General features: G+C 42.0%; 1 protein-coding gene across 3 annotated transcripts in view; it reads left to right on the forward strand.

The window, feature by feature from the left end:
* Positions 1-27,352, forward strand: part of TENM2 (teneurin transmembrane protein 2) — a 988,081-nt gene that overhangs the window by 571,558 nt on the left and 389,171 nt on the right. For 2 of the 3 annotated variants that reach the window (XM_061188437.1, XM_061188438.1), the window contains exon 3: positions 13,616-13,825. The exons of the other annotated variant lie outside the window; for it this stretch is intronic. In XM_061188437.1, the coding sequence (XP_061044420.1) occupies positions 13,616-13,825 (210 nt within the window). The remainder of the gene's footprint in view (positions 1-13,615; positions 13,826-27,352) is intronic. 3 annotated transcript variants of the gene reach the window in all.

A 27,352-nucleotide genomic window follows, 5' to 3' on the forward strand; every position in this document is an offset into this window, starting at 1 on the left:
ACTCTACAAAGAAGCTTTGCAGTGAGAACCATTCTCCCCAGAGCTTAGAGGCCAAACCTTATACCATCACATACAAAGAACAGATTGCATCTGGGCCTGGCCATTGTCCTAATGTCAGCTTGCTTGGAATTTACCTTCCTTCCCCAGGCTGACCTCTGATGATGAGGGCAGGCTCTGGAGGCATTGTTCTAACCGGGCAAACGCTGCAGCCATTGTGTTGGCATGGGAGAGCTGCCGGTTCCTTTCCAGCCCAGCACTGTAATTTTATCAACCCTGGCTCAGAGAAACCTATATTTATAATGCTAATTAGGAGAGCACACATTTAATTTGAGTGGAAGACTGTTTGTATCTCGCTGAGCCTGATAACACAGGGCTCAAGCAACAGCAGTCAGAGGCAAAGCAGGCCTTTCTCCCTTCTCCAAGTGTTTGAAACAGGGCTGAGTCTTGCCAAACAATTTCTCTGTTGGATTAAAAAGAGAGAGGGAGAGTGCTGAATATGCCGGAGCTCAGAAAACTTTGCGTTTATCTCCCGTCTGCATAATATATTTCTCTGTGCACTGAGAAAACATGCCTCTTATGTTATCTAATTGTTTCCTGACACATTTAGCAACAGTTCACACTGTTTAAAGTGACATTAACATTGCTGACAGTGGAGGTGCTTTCATGAGATGGGCTTTGAATTGTAGCCAGGATGCACTGCAGGTCTTCAAACAGGCTTGTAGAAGGCGAGAAAGGCATTATTTATGAAAATAGAGACTTGGCCAACAGTGCCCTGGGGGTGCGCATTAATTTTGCTGACTCCAGTCAATTTAAGAATGTGTTGATGCGCGCATGCACGAACACAAGACAACTTCTCACGAGCTGAACTAAGACATCTTCATTGTTCGGAAGGCCACTAGGATGCCTGGGTATTGTGGAAAGTCTGAAACATCTCCCCTTCCATGTCTTGTCAACCACAAGGTAGCAAGGTGAGATTTCAGACACACATCAGTCACTTGGTGGCCAGTCCTCAGGCTGAGAAGCACGTGTGGCTGGGTTGTGTGGTAGGCGTGATTATCATGCTCCCAGTTGTGGAGTTAATTCTCCTCTTTTTCCCCCTTAATGCTTCCTCCTGCCCCTCTAAGGCCATTTTTTTGTGTCTTCAGTTATCTGCATGGAGGCATAGTTTACCCTGAGTATTCTAAATGAGCCTTCAGAGAACAGGACCCTGCAGTGCCTGAAAAGACAAATGTGAAGATTCATTCTGACCTTCATGGAAAAAGGAAGCCAGGCTCGGAGAAGATGGGGAAGGTGCAAGTCAGGTTGTGAATTTCTGTTAGGACGCAACCTCGCCTGTGATCTTGACCCAATTATTGATCTCCATACTTGTTATGTGGGCAGATGATATTTAGAAATTGTGGAATTTTAGAGCTGAAGGAGAGCTCCCTACAGATTGTTTTGTCACCCCCACACTGCTACGCTTTCTAATCTGCCTTCCTGGCTTATCATAATTGGAATTAGTTACTCTTCTCTCTTTATCTCACTAATGTTGCAATAACTCTTTGTGGCCATGCAATCCTTAATCATAGAGATCTGAATTAGTATCCTGGCTTTGTCCATTACTTACTGCGTGACCTTGGTCCAATCACTTGATCTCTACAAGCCTCAGTTTCCTCATCTGTAAAATGGGGATAATAATCGTACCTTCCAGATAGTACTGTTGGAAGGATTACATAAATTACAAACCATGAAATGTGCTAAGCATGCTGCCTAGAACATTGTGAATGCTCAAAAAAGGTTACAAATATTAGTCTCCTCCACTGGAGTATGGGTTTGATTGTGGCCGAGACTACATCACATTGCTTATGAGTACTAGGTGCTGTTATGTGATAGTGCAGTAACATTGCATGCATTGACTTACAGGTTTACTGTAAGTCACACAACTAGCAAGCCCTGAGGTAGCCACAGTAGGAACCGTGGCCTCCTAACTCTAACTGTACTATTAGTGGGGATTTTTTGTGTACAAGGCAATGACTTTGAAACGACTATTCAGGGAAGGAATGAACTAATGTGTATGACATCCATGGTCTCCTGACAAACTAGACCTAGTACTAGTCTAGTTTAAACTTTCCATTCTAGTTTTCAAACATTTCTACATTCTTTGAACGGGAGCTTTTCAGCCTTTCTCTTGGTTATTGGTGGTTCTAATCTTTAGCACCTTATCAAGGACCATTCAATGAGGAATGGATGGGATACTGTGAGCCTGGGCAGCAGAGAGATGAAATAGTTCAAGCATCTGTCACCTAGAGCCCGTGCTTTATCTTTGCTGCCCCTGAGACACATAGCAAAATACAGACTTACAGTTGAGAACTGTTTGCTATCTGCAAACAAAGCCTTTGAAAAAGAAAGCGTCCAATTATGAGAACAAACAATTACCACGTGTAGAGCACTTTACCATTTGCATTGTACTTTCATATATGATATTATTTATTCCTCAGAATATCCTGGAAAAGGAGAATAGGACATCTATCTCATTCCCTTCTAATGGATGATAATATTTACCCTTTACTTCAGAACATTTATATAAATGTCTCACTCAATGCTTATAATAATCTGTATTTTTATATACATTTTACTTATCAAACATTTGGGAACAGTAAAGTTAGGTGACTTGCCAAAATTCACCCAGCAAATCAATGGCAGAGCCAAGTTAAACTTAAGTCTGGTTCTACTGCCAATCATACTCGTATCAGTGATGGGTACTTTGTCATTACAATGGTTAATTAAATTCCATTGTCATTCCCTATGCAGTGTTATAAGCTCTAGAGCCTGGGCTCAAATTCTTCAAATCAAACAACCTATCCCCTCTTAGTTCGGTCTTCTGTCCTTTGAAATGGGGATGATATTACCTACCCTAATGTGTTGTTATAAGAGTAAATATAATAATATATGTAAAGGGCTTGGAAATAATGCCTGGTACATTGTGAGAGCTCAACAAATCTTAGCAATTGGCAATAGTATTATGTCCATGTACCATGAACCCAAGGAGTGAACGTAAAAGTAAGATGGATTCCTACATGTCATGGAAGATGTTTTCCAAGGAAGCTTTTTGAAAATTAAGTTTTGACATGGGCATACAGTTTCTTTAAGTCTTTCTCTAAAAGTTTTCCCCCCAGCTAAGTTCTTTTGAGACTATAATGTAGGTTCCAGGAGGGCAGGGAAACAGTCCAGTGTATCTTCTGTGTGTTACTCATGACACCGTAGGGACTGCATTTAGCACTTTGATCTTGTGTTCTTGGATAGTGTGGGGTCACACCTCCCAAGCAGTTCACTAGGGTAGGAAGCTTTCATAATTAGAGTGGGAGTACATCTTACACAGGGGTTAAGTTCTGGGGTCAGCAGCCAAGCCAAAAAATACGGTCATACCACCACCCTGGAGAATTCCTTAGAAAGGCACCACCTTGGATACTGACATATTATCTCTTTATAAATCAAGCAGTCAGTTTTTCCTCCAAGGTTGTCACAGACTGCTGTCTTCATTTGAGCACCAGATGAAGCAGTAACTTAATATTCTAGCTACTTGATTAAAAGGAAAACATACATTTAAAATCAGAATCAATTCTTCTCAGCAAAATATTTACCCACTGAGAGGCACCAAAAACCCAAGACCAACAGCCACTGCACCCGACAGTGAAGTCAATGCCATGTGCATTTGATATACAACCAGTAAATGTTCATGGAGTGAATTGTTATAATCAACCAATCACACTGCTATTTACCATGTACAGGCTCTGGGCTGGGTTCCAGGATACAAAGGTGCATAATCCACAATTTCTACCCAGTCATTCATAGTCTCATGAATGAGCCATTTAAGAATTTTTTTTAAATAAATTTATTTACTTATTTATTTATTTATGGCTGCATCGGGTCTTTGTTGCTGCGAGCAGGCTTTCTCTAGTTGCGACGAGCAGGGGCTCATCTTCGTTGCGCGGGCTTCTCATTGCGGTGGCTTCCCTTGTTGTGGAGCATGGGCTCTAGGTGCGCGGGCTTCAGTAGTTGTGGCACGCAGGCCCAGTAGTTGTGGCGCACAGGCTTAGTTGCTCCACGGCATGTGGGATCTTCCCGGATCAGGGCTCGAACCCGTGTCCCCTGCATTGGCAGGTGAATTCTTAACCACTGCGCCACCAGGGAAGTCCCGAGCCAGACATTTAGAAAAATAAATATGTTAACATATTATAAGTACAATGATAGAAGGATGTCCTGGGTAACCAGTGGGTGCAGTGATCAGGAAAGATTTACAAAGAAGATGATGCTTGAGCTGAGTCTTGCCAGAGGTTTGCAGGAGAAGATTGAGACTATCAGAGAGGAGGGATGGGAGGGGAAGATAGATATTCAGTAGTCCAGTTACTTTGATGTGGTTAGGGTATAGGAAATGAGGGCGTCTGGCAAGAGATAATTCCATGCAAGAGTTTGAACTGTATTATGTAGACAATGGGGAGTCCTGGGAGATTTAAGAAGGATGACAGGAACGAATCTGTATATTCAGAAATATGTTGGCTCTTGAATGGAGGGGAGAAACACAGGAGCGAGGGATACCAGTTACGGGGAAGCTAGAACCATAGCCTAGACTGTGCCATTCAATATGGTAGCCCCTAGCCACATGTGGCTATATAAACCTAAATTAATTAAGAATTCCGTTCCTCATTTGCACCAGTCACATTTCAAGTGTTCAATAATCACATGCATTAAACATTATCGACCTAGAACATGCCTGTCATCACAGAAAGTTCTATCGGACAGCACTGATCTAAACAACTACACATCAGCAAAATAGTAATGCTATCTCATTTTAAAGGAGCTGAGAGATGTAATTAAGGTGCATGTGTCAAGGAACTAGGAATTTCTGGTCAGAACGTATCTGAGGATCCCTTGCCTTTCGGTAAAGATTTGTGTTGCTTCAGGTGAAATAGATTTGTGTCCTCAAAGGGTGAATCTATACAGATTCACTGCATTTCATCTCATGAATATGAAAAGGCTGGCATTAAAAAAGTTGTAGAAATCATATTACTTCAAAAATAAACTCTCCCCTCTATCTAGAGCCTGATCTATATTTGACACCTTCCAAAGTGCAATGCTGCCAGGAAGATGTGATATATAAACAGGCAAGTTGTCAGTGAGATCTAGGAATGACACTCAAAGGCATGGAGCCCCAAACTGTGAAGACAGTTCATGCTTGAAGCTCCTGAAAGAGGCCCTTTAACTGGGGCAAGTCCAACAGCCTGCCACTCTTCTGATAAATTATGTATAATAGCCTGTGTGAAATCGAGGTAGTTTTGCCAGGGCCATCTGAAAACCATTTGTTTTCGAGAAGATGCTTAACTGGGCTTTAGTGAGTTCAGTGAAGTGTGAGTGAAGAGGGAAATTATGTCTTCTGCTGTAAAAAGAAAAACTTGAAATGGGCTGATCTGGAATAGCTCAAACCCAGTTAAGCCGATATTGCCTCATTGAGAAGACGTGAGAGGTGATCATGAAAATTCCTCAGGTGAGATTCACTCACCTACACACGAGTTGGGACATTCTCCCCTGAATCTCTTGTGTCTATAAAGGCAGCCCAACTCTCTCTTGACGAACAGGTCTCTCCCACTTCTGGAGAAAGGCAACTTACAACGTCCCTCAGTGACAAATTAGATTTGCTTTGAGGAACTTTTCCCTCTCTTTAACTTAAATTCCCCAATTGCCACTTAAACTTATTTGCTTGAAGGTTTCTTGGGTGAGGGGGAAGAGCTAACTGAATCCAATTTTTTACTTCTAATATCAACTGAATTCTTATCAATTGGAAAAAAAAAGAGCTACTTAGAAACTGACCATGTAACCTAAAGGATATTAATCTGAAGCCATCACACATGCTGACCCAGAGTTTCTCAACCTCGGCACTGTTGACATTTGGGGCTGGAAATTCTTTGTTGTGGTGGACAGTCCTGTGCGTTGTAGGATGTGTAGCAGCATCTCTGGTCTCTGCTCACTAGAGGCCAGTAGCATCCTCTCCCTTCCCCACCCCCATCCCACTGAATTGTGACAACCAAAATGTCTCCAGACATTGCCAAATATTCCCTAGGGCAGCGATCCCCAAGCTTTTTGGCACCAGGGACCAGTTTCGTGGAGGTTCAGGCCGTAATGCGAGCGATGGGGAGCGATGAGGGCAGCAGATGAAGCTTCGCTCACTCGCCCGCCACTCACCTCCTGCCGTGCGGTCGGATTCCTAACAGGCTGCGGACTGCTACCGGTCCGCGGGCCCGGAGGTTGGGGACCCCTGCCCTAGGGGGCAAAATCGCCCCTTGTTAAGAATGACTGATCTAGCCTAACATGTATATATGTTAAATATATGCAGCCTGCTACAGGGAATATAAACACATAATATGATGTAAAAATACACATATATGTGTATACATGCCTATATTTTAATTTTCAGATGCTCTGTTCATTGAGGTCACTTTGCATTCTACAGTTATGATTGAAGCTACTATCTCTGTTCTTTTTTAAAATTTCGGATGCAGGCAAGAAATTGAGTCTTGGGTGAGTCTCTCTCACTACCCCAAGATCAATGTATTTATGGTAAGGTCCAGTCCAGCTAGAAAGTGATCTCAGTTTCTCTACAATGCCAAGGACAGAAAGCTGCTGCAGTGCGTGCTTGGTTGGTAACAAGGAGACAGCCATTTGCCTGCATCTCTCCCCCACTCCCTGATGCCAACAATAGTCTTATAAATAGACAAGGTACCTCCTACCATAAATTGTTTCTCTGGGGCCCCACATGTTCAATTTCTCGTGATTTAATAGGAAGACAGTCCTATTATAGAACATGAACATTTCATAATTCTGGAGGTCTTCTGCACTGAAATGTATTCTAGGTCTTCTACTAAATAACTGTATGGCATTGGCCAGATCATTTTCTCACTTCGGCTTGGGAGTCAGTTTTAGGCAGGATGCTTTTGGTTCTGAGTGACAAAAACCAACTGAAGCTGGCTTAAAGAAAAACCAAAACAAGAAAAGAGGGTTGGGTGGAGAATAAATTGGTTCATATATCGAAAAGTTTAGTGGCAGCGTTGCGTTAATCCTGGCTGAATCCAGCTACCCTAACAATGCCATCAGAATCTCTCTCCCCGCATCTTACACCTCAGCTTTCCTCCCTGCAGACCCCTTTCTCAGGCAGCCTCTCCCCTTGAGTGGCAAGACGACATTATTTTTCCAGCCTCACCATCTCCCAGACTCAACCCCAAGAGGAAAGAATGACAAGACCCCATAACTGTCACACAGCCAGGCACACACACAGTAGGTGCTTGTGAACCAACTGGAACCGATAAGCTGCAAGTGCCGTTGGCTCCATCTGGGTCCCTGGCATCCATCATGTGTCAAACACAGCCTTACGTATATCATCTCCAGTCTTCACAGCAACATGTGAAGTTAGTGTCATCGAAGAGCCCCAGAGAAGTAAAGTTAGTTGCTTAAACTCACACAGAAAGTGGCAGAGCTCAGTCAGCCTGGATCCAAAGTCTGTGCCCTCTCCATTCCCCACTTGGGCTTTGGAGGACAGATAAAAGCGGGTAGGCCAAGAAACTAAGGATGGGTTGCACAGTACAGAGAGGAATACTGCAGGCAGGAAGGCAGAAATACACCTTTGCAAAAGACCACTGGATGATCACATCCATTGGAGTCCAGGGTTTCATTTGGGGCAGAGTGGAAAATGAGAATGGGGTGGGTTGGATGATGAAGCCAATTAACAGGTGAATTGGAATGTGAGCCAACTCCAGGTTTCGGAAGAGCGCATTGTAGTTTTGGCAAAACACAAACTGAAGTTCGGATCTTGGTTCTGCCTCTTGGGTGTGTTACTACTAACATCCCTGAGTCTCTAGACAGTGCTGTTGTGATCATTGTGGAAGGGCATGTGGAAAATCCCCGAGCCTGGTACTTAGCACATGAAATAGGCTGAATAGATGTGCAGTGGCTTCATCCGCGTTCCTTCAGCTGGAGGTAGGGAGTCCGGTTAGATTTGTTGTCAGGGTACCTTGTAGCAGATGTGGTGGTGGCCGTGGCTGCCATGGCCCAGTGCCTCACTGAGCCCACCATACCTTGAAGGATGTCCCACCACACAGCCCTCTGCAGGTTCCATGTGCAGAACTAGGTAGAGCTTAAAAGATCTAATGCGCCTTCCTGAACAATGTTCTCGTGGAACCCCAGAGAAAGTGGGACCACATCCCTCAACTATTCATTGATTACAAACAAAAAGGAGGGCATAATCTCTAGCACTGAAATTATTTCTATTTACATACATAGTCACATACATCACTTTTCACTGTGTCAAAAACAGGGACTTCACAAACCCCAAGCATTTGGGGGGAAATGGATAATTTAGTCAGACATCTGAATAAATAGCTAGTGTTGGGAACTGTCATTAGGACCATTGTTTAAATTCTCTAACCAACTGTTTTGCTTTTGTTAATGCAGTCCTTTTGCAATACTCAGCTTTAACACAAAAGCTATATTTTTATTAATCCTTAAACGTACAAAGCTGCAGAGGATTTCCCGTTTCTGACTTAAAAATTGCTTTCTCTCTTTATAAATCATGTATTGTGTGTGAGCAATCACTGTGGCTGTTTATGGTTAATTACCTCACCTAGGATGACCTCGATGGTGCCTTCCAGAAGAGGGCCAGTCAGTCTGGGGTTCACACCTTGTTTGTTTTTTAACAATCACGCTTCTCTAATACGGACAAGAGTAGAATGGACCATTCAAGGCTTGGGTTTTGGCGTCAGAATGCTTGAGTTCAAATCCCAGCCAGTTCTGCTAGTGGTACAATGTTAGGAAAGTTAGTCCATCTAAGCCTCAGTTTCTTCACCTGTAAAAGGGGATGATAATAGGATTTTGTTCATAGAAAAGTTGTGAATGTAAAAAGAGAAGAGTACATGTAAAATATTTGGCTTAGCACAAAGCAAGATCACATGTATAATTGATAATGAGGTCATTTAACTTATTATTTTATATGTAATTATTCTTCATGCTGTTTGTTTTGTTTTGACTGTCTCCCATCCATGTCTCTCTACTCCACCAAATATCGTGACACCCCGTCCCTGCATAGATCAATTATACATTGTCTACACAGAACATTTTAATATCAGCTGGCCATTAATCTTTTGAGTGAAAAAGGAACTCGTTTGAAGTGAATTTGGGGATTGATCTGCAACATGCCCTCCATCATAAATTAGTGAATATATTAGCAACAGTTGGGCAGAGAGGCAATTTCATGGATGATACTTACTGCTTTGGGGATGGAGAGGAGATTGTAGCCCTTTAATCTTGGGTGGAAGAACTAAAGCTGGATCCAAATCAGTTTAAGAAGAAAAATAGAGCTGTAATTGAGACATTGGGAGTTAAAGTAATGTGACTTAAACCGCAGATGCTGTAGGATAATGTTTTCAGGTATGACTGAAGCAGATGATGGATGAAGTCCTGGAGCATAGATGGCAAGTATGCTCTGTGCATCTGCTACCTTTCCCCCACTCCTTGTCCACGATTTTTCTAAGTGGTGATACCACCGAAACCCGGGAGTCCTCAGAATCATTCTCAACACAGCCTTCCAGACAGCCGCTCCCAATCTATCAGAGTTCACATGGAACTGTTTTGTCTGGCTGTAGGTCTTTCTTTCAATCAGAAAAATTTTAGGAGTTGAAACCATCACAAAATCTTATTCATTTGGAAACAGATAAATTAGCAAAATTTGAATTGGTCCCCATTTCTAAGGTCATGGGGAATCCAATCACACAGATAATTAGACTTTGATTTACATGGGGATCTTGGAAAACACACATACACACCCACACATATACAAGACCATATGAGTTTAATGAATGACATATTGCTGCCTTTGCATGTTTCCTCTTGCTTTTTAACGGATTGATTAAACCCAGTTTTCTGTATATTTGCCGTGGACTCTATACCCATTCAGAATGATAACTTCGAAAATAGTTTGGGGGTCGGGGAGCCCCCAAAGTGCATAGAATAGGAACCGGGTAAGGACATAGCCCCTGGTTACATGCCCATCCCACGCTAAGTATTTTAGTAAGAAATCCTGGTCTATAAAGTGAGCCTGTCTAAGTTCCAGCTTTCTCCCCTGTACTTTGGAACCCGTTTGTGTCTGTACAGATGGTCTCTGTCAGTTGTAATAGTCATGGGGAAAAATGTAGCATAAGTGAACAAAATTAGCAAATGACATAGCAAATAGAGAACCGCATACAATTTGACTGGGGGCAGATCTAGGGACTGAGAAATTTCCCAAGTAGTGGTAGATACCAGATAGAGAATTTAAGGCGCTACCAAGGCATAGATTTTAAGGGGGCATGGATTTTACAGGAATCAGACAATTCTGTGATGTGTATTCCAATACACTGGAATAACCCCAGTGCTTTCAGCATGTTAGGACTGCTCTTGCATTGTCTGTATTTGTATAAATTAAAAGGCAGTTCTGTCTGTACTGTAGGAAATGAATTCATGCTGAACAAAATTTCAAGAAGTTCATGTAAAGAATGATTTCACAGCAACTGTCATATCAGGCTCCTGGAAAATTGCCCCTGGACTTCATTTCCACCTCAGTCACTCAGAGGAATTTAAAAATTGGCTCCCAGCCATCCTTGTTCCTCAACATGCAGTTTCAGATATGCCTCAATAATACAAACTTTAAAGCCTATTGATTGTGAGTTAAAATCTGTTCCTGCCAGGGCCCCGCTGCTAAGTAGACGTCAATGCCAACTTCACAGTGCCCTGGTCGGGACGCTTCTGCAACCGGGAGCCTTGAAGAAGGTTGGAGGGTAACATGGCTGTGAAAGAGTCACTTTGAACTTCATAAAAAAATTACAAGAAAAGCTTTGAACTCTGCCGGTTGATAGCTGCTATCAATGGTTATTCAAAGAAATGTTTCTTATTTGAAATCTCGAGAGTGCCTTGGGATGGGGAGATGGGGAACTGGAAATATGATTTCCCGTCCATCACCTCCCCTCCTTGTATGTCACCGTCTTCCTTTTTTGTCACCATGCTGTTTGGGCAAACACCATGCAGACAGGGTGAGAGGGTAGATTTGGGAATAGACAAACCTGGCCCCTGTCACTTGCTAGCTATGCAATCTCACTTCGCCGTGCCTCAGTTTCCTCATCTACAAAATGGGGATTATAATCATTCTAACCTCATAGAATTGTTTTCAGAATTAAATGAGATAATCTACGTACAGTGACTGGCGCTGTGAGTGGCAGATAGTCATTGTGCAAAAACATTAGCAGTTAAAATAGTAATAATGATGGTAGCATTGTTATTAGAAGAAGACTTTGGGGGGAAGTCACGTTGATTAAATGTGAGTACTGATTCTGATGACACTGATGTATTCAGTCTACCTTTGCCAGATCATCTCACAAGAATGTCATGCCTTTTCTATGGCTCCCAAACAGTTATGAATGAATTAAATATTTCAAATCAAACTTCATTCATCCATTGATCTGTTTCAGGGATGATCCTTCTTCAACTGTGTTACTGAGCCCCTAACATTTAAGCTTTAAGGGTACCTTACTTCCTGTCTCTTTCTGCCACTCCCACCCTCAAAAAGGGTAATAGGCTAGTGGTTTGATGCCTCTGTGCTATTGTTAGTTGTGTTTCCTCTCGCCAGGAGTCCCTCTCCCCTTCTTTTGAAGATTGCCCAGACGCCACCTTTCCCAGGAATCCTTGTTTGGCTCTCCACCACTACCTCCACCTGGCCAGGCTGAACCAAGTGTCCCTTTTCTGGGTCCCCACGGAACCATGTTCTTACATGAGACCATCCTGCTCCTTATCATGTGGTATTGAAATGATGTGTTTTACTCTCTGCCTCTCCCACTAGACTGTGAGCTCTCTGAGGGCAGGGATGATGTCTTATTTATTTTTGTATCCTCAGCATCCAGCAGAGTGCCCTTTGGAGGCACTCATACATTTTATTCATTCACAATGATCTATCAGTAAGTAGCATTTAATGCACCGAGCAATTGATCAGGAAATACAATTTCAAAAGCGATGACAAAAATTAACATGCATCTGAGGTGCCTGAAAATGCCTCCACACACATAGTGCATCTAAAAGCAGGAAAACAGATTTCTTCTGCCTGCGTGGAAACTCTAGCCTGGTTCTTAAGTTTGCTTTCTTAATACCTTACCCTTTCCTCCGCAACGCCCAATTCAGGGCATATCCCCTGGGCTGCAGCTCTTGGCTCATTTTTCCGAGCTTCCCAAATGAACAAACCAGCAGGCAAGCAATCGCGAGGACCCCAAGATGTTAGCGTGAATCAGGGGAAAGTCCACATGGCAATTATCTTCACTCAGCAATTTGGCTGCCAGGAGCTCCCTGCCATGGGAAAATAGAGGTTGCAGCAGCCTTCTGTGCGGGAGGAGAACTTCTTGACCCAAGGCCAGCTCCAAGGCACTGTCCGTACCTCCTGCCAGGATAGCTGCTCCTCCCCGTGGCCTGATGTGGCTTTTCTTTGTAGGAATTCCCCCGTGATATCCAGAAGAACCGCATGGTAGAGAGAGTGGTGGCACTGGCCAATTCTTCGAGATGCAAATACGTCACCCTCTCTGCTTCTCCTCCCCTTCTTCCCCAAACTAATTAACTTGGTTTTAGTCTACCTTATTTATCTGTTCATTCATTCAACAGGTGCTATTTGTTAGGAAGATACTGAGGATACAGGGGTGAATAAAATAAATAGATATATCCACCTTCAGATAGTAATAAGGGCTTTAAAGAAATTTAAACAGGCTAATAGGATAGAGCAGGTAAGTGGGCAGTTTTCAAGAAGGCAAACAGGGAAGGCTTGAATGAAGAGAAGAAGCGGGCCTGTGAGTATCAGTGAGGTGGCGAGTAAGGGAGAATGTTCCACAGAGAGGAGACAGGAAGTGTGACGACTCTGAGATGGAATGGGGTGGCAAGTTCAAGCAACAGAAATAAAGATGGCACATTGGCTGGAGATTAAGGGGCCAAGTTGCGTGTGGTAAGGACCACTTCCAGAGGTGAGTGAGAGAGGCAGTTCGTGCCAGAGCAGGAGAGACATGCAAGGCATCATAAGGAGTTTGGGTCTCTTTCTGCAGGCAATGGGAAGCCATTGGAGGGTGCCACGCAGGAGAGTGACATGACCTAATTTCTATCATTAAAATACCGTTCTGGCTGCTGGAGAGAAGGGAGAGAGACAAAGGGAGATAGATGGCGTATGGCAAGAGTGGAAGCAGGGAGAACCTCAGGGAGCTAGTCCCTTGAGAGATGATGGAGACTTCAGTTAGAACCATAGCAGGAGAGAGAGAGAGAAGGAAGTGGATGTTTTCCTGACTGATTCCGTTTCAGCTGTGTAGATGGATACTTTCGCTCATGCCCATTTTCTGAAATATGCAACTACGGTCGTATGAATTTGGACATTTGGAGAAACCTCAAACCACTTGAAAAAATACATCTGGAGCATTTTTTTCTTTTTTTTTTTCTTTCTTTTGGCTATTTGTATTGTGAGGCGGTTGCAATGTAACTTTCTCTGGTTGCTCTCATGACATTCATTGCTGACCTTTGACCCCTCTGTCCTCTTTCCCAGGTCGTCCCATCCCACCTACATCCTCGTCTAGCCTCCTCCCATCTGCTCAGCTGCCTAGCTCCCATAATCCTCCACCAGTTAGCTGCCAGATGCCATTGCTAGACAGCAACACCTCCCATCAAATCATGGACACCAACCCCGATGAAGAGTTCTCCCCCAATTCATACCTGCTCAGAGCATGCTCAGGGCCCCAGCAAGCCTCCAGCAGTGGTAAGGAAACTGTGGTGTCTGAACATGTCGTGTGTGTGACAGTCTCGAGTCTCCTGCGAAATGACAACCCTGGAACAAGGGCTGGGGAGAAGGTGGTGTGGGGAGCGAGGAGGTGAAGCGCGCATGTCGTTTGGTGGCATTGCAGTTCCAGAGTATGTTTGTTTAAAGGCTGCAGTTACTGAGGAGGCATTGCTTACCTGAACAGAGTTTGGGCCTCCTTCAGTGGGAGGAATTTGCCCGCCGCTGTATGTGAGAGCGTGCAGGTCTCAAGGGGGAAGTGCAGAGAGACGACGGAATATTGAATGCTGTATTACTCCAATTCTGGTCATAGCCAAGTGACCCCGGACACCCTCACGTGCCTCAGTGTGTGTGCATCTCAGATCTCTTGTTTTTTTGATGGTTGGCTTCTGACTCTTTCTTGCTTGTTTAGATGATTTTGCGATTAAAATGTGTTCCCTTGACATGAATGCTGAATGTCTGGCCAAGTCTGAAGTGTTTGGGGGGTGACCTCTCCTCTAACCCTCTACTTGTTCCACTTCACTTGAAATTAACAAGCTGATCGCGTGGTACCATGATATATACTGCCTCTAAATCCCTTGGTTCTCATGGTGATTTTCACATTCACAGAGCAAAGGGACTGGTCACAGCGTTCCATTCCCCTTTTGAGGATTTTGTGGTGCCCGCCTCAGCTCCAGATCTCTAAATCTTAGGTGGAATTGTCCCAGGTCCCACAATAGCCATGCCTTATTTCAGTTTCTGCTGTTGGTGGTATGTTCACAAAACATGTGAGTGTAGGATTGAGCAATATCTAGGGTTAAGCACCCATGGGCCCAAGGAGAGACATTTGCAAAAATTAATTGCTTCCAATCCCAAGGCTTTGGAGTTATCTTTTGAGTTGGCCACTCGTGGTGTTCCTTAGCATATCCCATCAAAAGCAATCCAGAGCTTTCCATGCCAAGAGTGTTTCTTGATGAGGTTGTGTTTTGGCTCCACCCATGAGTATATGCCACCAGTGGCCTCAACCTCTACAATTACAGAGGACCTCGTAAATACATTTAAGATGATTCATTCAGGAGATGGAATGATGTACTGCTACTTATGATGGCCTATGCCCTTCTTCAAAGCCAGGCCTGATATATTTAGTAAACTCATATTCTTTTTCAAAAAAAATTACCTAATCAAATCTCTCATCAAATGAGCAATCCATTGTTGATATTATAAAGGCCTTTAATCTACCATAAATCTTTATTAGAACTCATCAGAACTTCTAGTTTGAGAGAAATGTGATTATGGCACTCTTAAAATGACATTACATCATTGGGGTGATTGGTTTATCATTTGGAGAAGAGACATCAATCATGACTAGCATAACCACACAGTAAATGAATTCAGCCTTTCTACCGCTGAACAATGACACTGTAATTGCTCAAAATCAGGCTTAGAATGAAATCGGAAAATGCTCTTTCTTCAAATATGATGTTAACTTAATGGAATATATTATGAAAAATCATGTTTGAGGAAATTCTATATAATTAAAAATATGTGGAAATATATTCCCCTTTTTTCTTTCATCAGAACCTGATTTTAGCTACAGGATCTTTTTTTTTTTGCTGCAGAGATTATGTTGCATTTAATTGAACTATCCTCGCTTATGTTTTGCTGCTTTTTATTTCATACTATGTAATTGTGATGAATATTGTATTATAAAGTACAAGGCGCTTTTGAAATGAGGTGCACCTGCTGATAGCTTTTTAAAAAAGATGATTATTAGCAAGAAAATGAGCTTTTAAAAACTATATCCTTTTATGCATATATGTATACCCAAGCCAAGTTGATTTCCATAAGAGGGGTCAGTTCTTAATCTCAGGGCTGTCTAGAATGTTTTCTTAGTAATAACGCTGTGAGTGATTTCTTTTCTTTCGGATGTTGCATCAGATTGTAAGTGGTTGATAGGGAGTTTTTGTTGATTTTCTGCCTAATCAAGACCTCATTTTGGTGGACACAACAGATGTGTGTGTTCAGAGTCAAACTTATCCATTTTTTCATCACTCACACCAATTTGTTCAGCTCACTTAAGATTGATAGCAATTTAAGCTTCAGTAACAGGGCAAAATACCACAGAAAATTTGAGGGTCCATTTTCATCCCACACAAGAAGTACACTGATATGATTTCTTCACCTGAGGGGTGAAGACACCAGTGTGCAATATCCTTGTTTTCAGGGGGATACTTATCTGAGAAGTGGTTAAAGCTCCGGCCAACAGGCAGCCATTCAAAATTCTTAACTCTGGCTTAGCGCTGAAGTGAGTGCAAATCAAGTTCAAATGTATGTGCTCACGTGTGTGTGTGTGTGTGTGTGTGTGTTGCGGAATGGATTTGGGGTCCAGGGCAAATTGGGGATTCTATTAAGATCTGAATGCAGTTGCCATGAATTTAAATTTGACATAAAGGATTGAAAATAGAATTTGACACAGAAGATGCAAAGTACAGAGCCGCGCCTGGGTGTTCTGAATTGAGTTTGATGAAAAGGGGCTGGATTTTTCGGTCGGTGTGGAGGCACAAAGCAAGCGACCATGTGATTGATTGTGTTATGTTTAGCTGGTTAATAACACAGAACTTTTGAATTTGGTCTCTTGGCAATGACCTTGTGCTTGGAAGATCTGGTCCAGTTTGGTCTTTGCCTCTTTCTTAGGTGAAATAAAACCCCTTTCAACACCTTCAGCCCATACATGACAGTAAAAGAATTATTTCCTGCTATCCTCTTATTGTTGCTGTTATGACTTGACGTCAGTGAAGCCCATCATTAGGAGAGTGACTGTACTCATTTCCTGCCCAAACAGCCTCTGTTCTAAAGAGACAAACTGGACATAAACTACACAACTAAAACGTTTTTGACAACATGAATACCTCCTCAAAGCAACAAAAAAACTTCACCTTTATGGCTCCACTGTCATTATTTTCTATGACTGTAGTGTATTCTTTAGTGGACGGTACTAAAACCTTGGCACCTTTGCAGCCAAATTGCTCTCACCTTCAACCTATGCCAATCGTGCAGATACCCAGGTACAGCTAGTGAGATGCTTAGAAGAGGAGCGTTTCCCATCCCCTCAAGCATTTTCTTCCAGATAGCTGAACTCCAGCAAGTGGCTCATCCTGTGTTCTGACCTTCTGCCAGGGCAGGTCAGCTTCAGAGATGTTTCTTGTCTGTAGCAGCATAATTTCAAATCTATGAAATAACCCATCTGGAAGAAAAAAATCTGGATCTCAGTGGCAGCATAATGGAGGCTCCTGCAGATGGATGAATAAGACTACCTTCCAAATCAGAATGGGGTTTGCACTTTGCTATCAGAATATGAGGCAGAAAATACCCGGGCAGCCACATTATGGTCTAAAAGCATTGGCTTACCTCCTCCACTCTAGAAGGTTGAGTTTTCGTTTTCTTGAAAGTCTAAATAAAAGGAGTTTGGAATACTCATTAGTAACATGAAATGATACAGAAGAAATGTAACCAGTATGCCTCTGCCAGGACCCTTTCCATAGGTTCTGTGTGGCAAAGGAGCTGTCCCTGCTGGACAGTGTCAGTTTGTTAAAGTGCATTGAAGGTGCCCAGCTTTTTTTTTTTAAACATCTTTATTGGAGTATAATTGCTTTACAATGGTGTGTCAGTTTCTGCTGTATAACAAAGTGAATCAGCTATACGTGTACATATATCCCCATATCTCCTCCCTCTTGCATCTCCCTCCCACCCTCCCTATCCCACCCCTCTAGGTGGTCACAAAGCACCAACCAGCTCTTTTTAAAAAAGCAACGCCTTGGTTAATTCTAAAGAACACACTACTTCAAAACCAGCAAGCTCCCCGTTCCCTAGAGTGGTTCAGGAATTCAGTTGCCTAGCTAATTTAATGATTCTCTTATTTATCTGGCATCATACAGCAAAAGACCTTTACTCATTCAATAATTCAGCCATCCATTCATTCATTCATTCCTTTCCTTACATCTTCCCTATAATTTGTGACAGCTTATCGCAATTTTTTTAAAAACTGGAGAACTATAAAATGAAACAGTAAGGATAAAGGGAAAAATCTAGGGGGAAGAACGTACATGTAGGCTTATATACATAAAGTCCTGTTCCGTTATTTAACATAGAAAACTTGTTTCTAAGCTTCCTAGAAACCAAAGCAAAAAGAGAAAGAGCAAGATGCACAACATCTGTGAGATAAAAGCAAATCAACTGACAGCATCAGGGAAATTCTGTGAATCCTTATAGTGAGGCCAGAAAGAAATTTCTCTTACAGGAGATGATGTGTGCATTCCAGATGAATGATTCTCAGAAACATGCCATCATTCATATGCTAAAGAATATCCTGTCAAAATTTCTTATAACCTCCCTCCACATAAGCCATAGAGAATATTTTCATTTAAAAAACCATTCTACTAATGCGCCAAAATTGCACAGCCCAAGGGCAAAACTTGACTTGGTCCATCCATAAACCTTAGTTCTATAAAGGAGCGTGTAAACCGTATGCCCCATAGACAATAGACCTTAAATATCATTGCTCATAACTAAATGCTTACAGGAATTAGCCAACTTTGGGGTGATAGTCACCCCCCAGAACCTGAAAAGCAGATGTTCTATGTTACAAATTTGTCTTGACAGCCATTGAGAAGTTAGAAATGATATCCTCTCCTGAAGACTAAAGCACTGCCCTAGACAGCCTCACTCATCTGGCTTCTGCCACCATCCACGGGGCTGGATGAGGGATGAGGAAGAAGGGGGGGTGCACAGAAATTTTTTAAGTTAATGAAAGGTCTTCCCCTTGTGTATTTTAGGTTTGGGGAAGAATTTTTCCTTTCCTAGGTTACAAATTTTCTTGCCTCCTTAAGCAGATTATGCCCGTTATAATTTAATTTAGTTTAGGATTTCCTGAATAGCTCACAGCAGTTCTTATGCACATGGATGATTGGACTGTGCTGATAATACGAAGTCATTTTCTTTTAGAAGTCGTTCTACATTGTGAAGCTGTTTATCCGACCTCTTTTAAGGTCCCGCATTTTAACTTTAGTCTGTTCTTTCTAGGCTGTTCTTTCTTCTCTTAGCTTCACTTCATTATGCAGAAACCTCCGCTGGAGGATTCCCGGTGTCAATCCACAATGGATGCTCAATAAGTATTTATTAAATAAATGAATTAATTAGTGTCTTCAGTAACTGCTAAATGTAATGTTTTTCATCATGTATGAATGAAGAAAAGGGACCATAATGGGGAAGGAAGGCAGGTTAGACTATCCCAGCTCAGGGAAATATACTTATTTTAGAAAACATATTCAATATGCCTATTTTTTGTTTTGTTTTGTCTGTTTCTCGATACTCTAGAACTTTGTAGATCGTCTTTAAATGAGAAGGTTTTGAAAAATACTTTTTGTACATATCACGACAAGTAGTGGCAGAGCCAATGTAAGGGCCCCAGAGGGGGTCCCAGGTGGGAGCCTCAGTCGAAGGAGGCCTCACCTGTCTGGGAGAGATTTCATTCTTCACTCTTGATTTGGGGGTCAGGAAATCGAGTCCAAACATCATTTCCTCTCCCAAATTGGATTTGTTTTATGCATGAGTCCCTTGGTTCCCAGTTCTTCTCCATCAACTTGGATGTCGGGGTCAGATGTTCAGAGCTACCTGTAATCCCCTTCTGGTTCCAGGCAGTGGTTTGGCCGCCTCTCCTCCAGAGGGCTTCCCAGCGTACCAGCAGCATGGAGTGAGTCCTGGATGCCATCTCAAGGCTGGGGAGGGCACACTCACCCCCTACTCTTGCCCTAAATGCAAAGCCCATGGGATTGGCTCTCAGCCCGAGGCCTTCTTCTCCCTCCAGGCTAGCTATTATGCTAAGCATTTTATATACCTTACTTCATTTACTTTCATTTAACCGCCACCACATCCCAGTGCAGCAAGGATTGCCATCATACCCATTCTATTGATGAGAAAACTGTGGCACAACGAAGTTAAGTGACCAAAGTCACAACACTGGGAAATGAAGGACCTGGGTTTCAAACCCAACCTTCCTAATTCCAGAGACTTTTCTCCCCACCCCTCTGTTAAATGTTAACCTCTAAAATATTTGTGTGGCTTATTGAAACAGAAGACAATGAACGCATTGCATTAAGGGGCATGAGTTACAGTGTTCAAAAGGTTGGGAAAAAACTGACACAGCATCACAAAATACTCCTCACCTCCACTGCTTGGCAAACACACATATCCCCTGACTCTTTCCAGAAGATTCTGGTTGAATAAGTTCAGGAGGAACCCAGGAACTGTGATTTCACTCCTCTCTTCGGATGATTCTCAGGGTCTGGCAAGTTTGGGAAGCATGAGTGTAATGGGAAGGCTCTAAAGTAGAAGCTGAATAACTTAGTTTTTCTATACTCTGTCCCTGATTCAATTCACAGCACGATCTTTAATAATCCTGTGCCTCGGTTTCCCTACTTGTCAAGGTTGAGCATTGACCCAAAAGGTCTCTGAGCGTCCCTTCTTGCTGTAACATTCTCTGTGTGTGTAAGTTCCTTGCATCCAGCTGGACCAGACTGTCCCCAGGTTTATAGGCCCCCCCAAACCCCCCTTACTGCATAGTGTGGATTTCACCCCATCCTCTAGGGCTTTGTCAAAATTGAGACCTACACAGTCATGCAAAGTAGCTCCTGCAGTTTCCCTGCAGAAGCTGAGAAGCGTGGTTTTGGGGTCTGATGACACTTGGTTGAAAATGTCAATATCCATCCCAGCAGGCAGAAAAAGCAAGCACCTGTACCACTGACCTGGGCTCCCAGAGAGCCTCACGCCAGCCTCTGAAACAACGTCTTCCACTCTGAGATCGGGAATTGATAGTTCTCAGGGACTCTCTTGACATTGCTAAACAGAGGTTGGACCTTTTCTTGTTTTTATTTGTGCCTTGTTGTAATGCACTTGCGTGTGCGTGTGTACACACACACAAACACGTAGTTTGTAGGTTCACCAATTTCCAGCCCAGCTAGGGCTGGGACTGCTCTTCTGCACCACGGCGCAAATGAGCACACAGGCAAGATGGACAGATAATGCCTTTGGAGATGCGCAGCACGGAAGTGACATACAGCAGTGAAATGTTTCTTCTCAGCAAATAATCTTGCTATTGACAAAATTCCCAAGGTCGATAAGCATTGTGTACATTCTACCTCTCCATCTCTGTCCCTGGCTTCATGGTACATACAAGATGTCCTATATGTGACATCTTAACCGTTTCCTGCCCCTAACAATTTTTACCCAGAACTTCAGCTTCTCCCAATTTTTCTTCAAGACTACATTTAATTCTAACTAGCTTCTCGCATAATATTAAATAGCCATTTAAAAATGTGGTCCCAGTCCCTTGCTAGAGATGTCTCAGTGCTCTATTAAATGAAAAGACAGATTTCTTTTACCAATGGGCAGTTTCAACAGAAGTTATAACCCCAGTCCCTGGTAAATCTCTTAAACCCCTCCCAAAAATAACAATTAAGAATAACTGTATTCTTAAGAGTGGACTCTGTGAAGTCTATACTAGTTGGATTCAAATCATAGCTCAGCCACTTTCTAACACTGTGATCGTGAATGACTTACGTCATCTATGCCTCGGTTTTTTTTAAATCAGTAAAACAGTAATAAAAGTCTACAACTCCTAAAGTCATGAATATTAAAGGACATTCTGATGCATCTGAATATCTTGAAAAGAGATTTAGATGGAAGAGAGATCAGGTTTGATGTTATTTATTTTTTACTTTAGCAAATACATTGTGATAAAATATACATAACATGAAATTTACCTTTTTTTTAAATATCATTTTTAAGTGTACCATTCTGTGGCATGAAGTACATTTACATTGTTGTGCAACTGTCACCACCGTCCATCTCCAGAACTTTTTCATCTTCCCAACAGAAACTCTCTACGCATTGAACACTAACTCCCTACTCACCCCAGCCCCTTGCAACCACCGTTTTACTTTCTGTCTCTATGAATTTGACTACTCTAGCTACCTCAGATAAGTGGAATCACACAATGTGTGTCTTTTTGTGACCGGCTTATTTCACTTAGTATAATGACTTCAAGATTCATCCATGTTGTGTCAGATATCAGAATTTCCTCCCTTATAAAGGCTGAATACTATTCTTTTGTATCTGTATACCACATTTTAATTATTCATTTATCAGTCACTAGACCCTTGGGTTATTTCCACCTTTTGGCTATTGTGATTCATGCTGCTATGAGCATTGGTGTACAGATATCTGTTCGAGGACCGGCTCTGACTTCTTTTGGGTATATACCCAGAAGTGGAATCCCTGAATCGTATAGTAATTCTATGTTTAATTTTTTGAGGACTTGCCATACCATTTTCCATAGTGGCTACACCATTTTATAACCCCACCAGCAATGCACAAGGGTTACAATTTCTCTACATCCCTCTAACGCTTGTTATTTTCTGTGTTGTTTTTTTTTTTTAATAATTGCCGTCATAATGCATGTGAAGTGGTTTTGATTTGCATTTACCTAATGATTAGTCATGTTGAGCATCTTTTCATGTACTTATTGGCCATTTGTATATCTTCTTTGGAAAAATGTTTATTCGGGTTCTTTGGCCACTTTTTAATCAGGTTGTTTGTTTTGTTGTTGTCGTTGAGTTGTAGGAGTTCTTTATATACACGCATGTCCCGTTTTATTGTGCTTTGCTTTATTGCATTTCACAGATATTATGTTTTTTACAAATTGAAGGTTTGTGGCAACCCTGAATCAAGCAAGTCTATTGGTGTCATTTTTCCAACAGCGTTTCCTCACTTCGTGTCTCTGTGTCACATTTTGTAATTCTTGGAAAATTTCAGTTTTTCATTCTTATTATATTTGATATAGTGATCCCTGATCAGTGATCTTTGCTGTTATTACTCTGACTCACTGAAAGCTCAGATGATAGTTAGCATTTTTTAGCAATAAAGTATTTTTAATTAAGGTATGTGCATTGTTTTTTTAGACATAATGCTATTGTACATTTAATAGACTACAGTATAGCATAAAGATAACTTTAAATGCACTGGTAGACAAAACAATTCATGTAACCTGCTTTATTGCAATAATAGCTTTATTGCGGTGGTTTGAAACCAAATCCACAATATCTTTGAGGTCTGCCTGTACTCTGGATATCAATCACTTATTAGAAATATGATTTGGAAATATTTTCTTGAATTCTGGAGGTTGCCTTTTCACTCTGTCGGTGTCCTTTGATGTGCAAAAGTTTTTAATTTTGATGTTGTCCCACTTACCTATTTTCTCTTCCGTACCCTGTGCATTTAGTGTCATATAACAAACGCTTGTAAGGGCTTATTTTATAGCAGCCATTGTTTTAATGATTTTTACAGATGGCAGCTCATTTAATCCTTCTTACCAATGAGAACAAGAAAATCAGCCCTTGATGCTGGGAACTGGCCTGACACTAGCATCTGGGCATAAGTGCTGTTAGGAGCTGGCCTGGCATTCCCAGCTAGGTCATGGTGTTCTCCCCTTGAACCTAAGCAAGCTTACCGAATACCAACATTCATCAAGACCTCTCTGTGGTTGGGATAAAGTGAGATAAAGTGAAAGCAAGACCACTTCATAATCTTGCCTGAACACAGATAGAAACCAGGTCACTATCCCAAACAGAAAAGTACAAAACACCCCCCTCTCCAGGCTGAAATGAGTGACTGTACTTTCTTTACCAATGGCAGTGTTAGCCTCTTCTAGTCAGTCTTCCTATAGATGAAATATATTGCGATCCAATCAGGATCATTCCCACTGACTGACAGCACCAAATGGAGAGTGAACCTGTTTCTTTGGCCCCTCCCTAAAATCACTGACCACAGCCCGCTCTAATACCCTCTACTGAAGCACCCCATGGTGCCCCGCTGTGTATCTTCTCCCTCCTTGCAAGGAGTTAATAAACCCATCTTTGTTTGACTACAATATGTTCCTAGTGGTGTTTTGGCTGTAGGACATTGACACCGTTATGCTGTGGGTTGGTATGATCTCCTGTTCAACAGATGGGAAAACTGTGGAGCAGAGAGGTTAAGTAACTTGCCCAAGGATACATAGGGAATCAGCAGTACAACAGGAACAAAGAAATCAGTCTCTAGCATGATAAGTATATAGAAATTTAAGTAAAGTTTTAAAAGACAACTCCCAAAAAATTGGTTCAAGAAATAAAAAATAGTTATCATTTCCTACATGGCTCAGCTCTTAAACACTGAATAATGATCTAAGCATTATATCTGAAGGATGGGGTGATGGAAAAGTACATATGTGGACGGGGCAGGTAGAAGAAGAAGCCTAGATCTGCCTTTTTCTAGTGAGAAGTTACTAGATAATGCCTAAAATTGAAAATGCAAGAAAGAGCAGCAAAGCCTGTTATTTATAGACCTGGATATAAATACCAAAATAGTCAGCTAAAATAAAGGTAAATGTGGTTGCCTCTGGGAAAGAAGAAATTGGTGGTGATGCAGAAGGATTGCTATTTTTGAAGCAAACGCTGTAGAACTATTCGATTCTTTAAACTATATGCATTTTTTTCTTTTGACAAAAAGAAAAGAATTTTAAAAGAAAGTACTAGAGATTGGTCACGCAAAACACTTAATACAGTGTTAGAACCCCAAATGGTAGCTGTTTAATATTATCAGACATATTTTCATTCAACAAACATATGCTGATTAGAGGCTATGTCTTTGAGGTGATACCAGGCTATGTGAACTTGAATGGTTGGGCACTGGAGCATTTTCATCAAATCTGTAAATTTGTCTTATATCTGTTTATTAGGAAGCCCTGTGGAGCTGTTAGGGCTTTACAGCTTTATCCCAACCCAGCCCCCAGCCCTGCTGAAAAATCCCAGGCTTAGGATGGCATGAGACAGAGAAGATATCCTAATGACTGTTCCTCCTCAGCACTAACCCAGTAGCCATCTAAGTACAGGTCCCATCTTTTCTCCAAAACTTTCCCAACCAACTCAGCCCAACTCCAGCCAGAGTCAGAATTGCACAAGTATTATAGTCTGCCTTATTCAATTCAGCACCTCATTACATTCTGAATTGTGATATTCTCTTGGTATTTCATGCATAGAAGTCACTTGTGTCAACATTAAGTTGTCACCACTTCAAGACAAGGGTCATTTCTTTGGTCTTTTTGTATCATTTAGCCATTGGTACATGTTGAGATGAGCTAAGACAGACTTATTGATCTAGCTTTCAAAGGACAGTGGTAGACTGGGGCAGCAAAAAGGTGGATGCATCCCCAGTTAAAGTCTTCCAACTTGGGCCAGTTGACTGAAGGTCACTGTAATGTTTTTACATCTGAGATCATCTATGATTGTGGGTGTGAGCTTGATCGCTGTTAGAAAGAACAGAAAAGGTACCCTAGGGCATGATGAGAAAAGATGCATGTTTGTCCGATCTATTGTCTTCCTTGGATCTAAGGAATATTTCTCTCTTCATTCTTTTTAGTAGCTGCTCTCCTGAGTTGATGGTGCTTTTGAGATAGTTGTTTCTATTGATCACTTTTTGGTGGAACAGTCATAATCTGGGAAACTAGCCTGGTAAATGCATGGCCTTAGCATCTATACCAGTTTCCCAGGGCTACTGTTATAAGGCATCACAAACTGGGTAGTTTAAAACAACAGAAATGTATTCTCTTACAGTTCTAGAGGCTAGAAGTCCAAAATCAAGGTGTTGGCTGGTCCGTGCTTCCTGCAAAGGTTCTAGGGAACAATCTTTCCTTGTGTCTCCTCACTTCTGGTGGTTGCTGGAAATCCTTGGCTTTCCTTGTTTGTAGTAGCATAGCTCAATCCCTGCCTCCATCTTCACGTGGCTGTCTTCTCCCTGTATGTGTCTGTGGGTCCCCAAATCTCTCTTTATAAGGATACCAGTGATTGGATTTAGAGCTCACCCTAATCCAGTATAACCTCATTTGAATTCTATCTGCAAAGACCCTATTTCCAGATAAGGTCATTTTCACAGGGACCAGGGGTTAAGACTTCAACATATCTTTTGGAGGAACACAATTCACCCACAGCAGAATCCAACTGAATACAAAGCAAGACAGAGCTACTAGATGTTGAGTGTCAGAGTAGAGCTCAAAGCCTCCTGTCTTATTTCTGTGACATTGGAAGAAGCATCATCCCTCTTGCCTTCCTCCACTTGTGTTCTAGATCCCATCTGGTCCCACCTTCGCCCTGTGTTAAGGATCCCCTCTGGAGGATCTTTGCCAACAGAATTTAAATAAGTGGAGAATTACTCCTCTCCTTGAAAAATTTCTTGAAAATGTTATCTAGCCTCTCTCTACTTTCTCACTTCCCATATACTCTGCAACCTCTTATTTTTACTTACTTAATAACTGCTTTTACGACATTCACAAATAGCCCCCATTTGCTAAATTTAATAAATGTCTCATCATATCTTACATTTCCCTTCTTCACTGCTCCTCCCACCTTGAAATGCCATTTCCTTTGGCATCTACTGTTCCACATTCTTTTCATTCTTATTCCTATGTTTCTGGCCACTTCTGTCTTCCCATAGATGCCCCCTTCTCTGTTGCTCCCTTAAATGTCAGGGTATCTATAAACCCAGGCCCCCTTTCCTTTCCTTTCCTTTTTATGCACTCTCCCATGGGTGATCATCTACACTCATAACTAAAATTAACTATCTATGAGTTTATGACCGATATATCCATTTCTCCAGGTCAAATCTTTTACCCAATATATCTAAATGTCCCCCGGATATTTCTGCTAGGATGTCCAGCAGGCAATTCAAATACAACAGCTCTGAAATGAAACTCGAACATCTCAGCATATTTAATCTCAGACATATTCTTTCCATCTGATTCGTGTCTGGTATTCCTCTCTCTGTGCATGCCCTATCATCTAATCAGTCGCTCAAGCCAGAAACCTAGAAACCAGGCTTTCTGTTCCTCAGTTCTATGGAGAATAAATTGCCAAACCTTATCAAATTTGACTCTTAAATATTTTCGTATCCCTGCTACCACTACCCTAGCTCAAATTTCTATTACCTTTGGCCTGGAGATCTAACTGATTCTAACTGGTTATTCTTTCTTTTTGTCTCTGTCATCTGATTCTTTCTCACATTTCAGTTAGCAGAGTTTCCATAAAACGTGTATCTCAACACGTCTCTCTGCTCCTTCAGACTCTTTGGGAGGACCCCCTTGTTCCCTGGATATAGCCTATACATTTCAGCATATCACAGAAGGCTCCTATGCATGTCCCTATCCCCATCTCTCACCGTTCACCCCACTCCATACATCGTTCCTGAATGTGGCACACTCGTGCTCTAGAGTCTTTGCATGTGGTGTTCTTTCCTCTGGGAAGCCTTCTGGTCTACCGGATCTGGGTTAGTCACCCTTCCATGGTTCCCCATGCTGCCTCTGTTATTGAACTCACCATCTGACTGAACTCATCACTGGATTTAAGCTCGTTGAAGACAAGAGCCATATCTCCCTTGTGTCCCATTTTA

This window comes from Eubalaena glacialis, chromosome 4 (genome assembly GCF_028564815.1).
Source record: "Eubalaena glacialis isolate mEubGla1 chromosome 4, mEubGla1.1.hap2.+ XY, whole genome shotgun sequence".
Taxonomy (NCBI): domain Eukaryota; kingdom Metazoa; phylum Chordata; class Mammalia; order Artiodactyla; family Balaenidae; genus Eubalaena; species Eubalaena glacialis.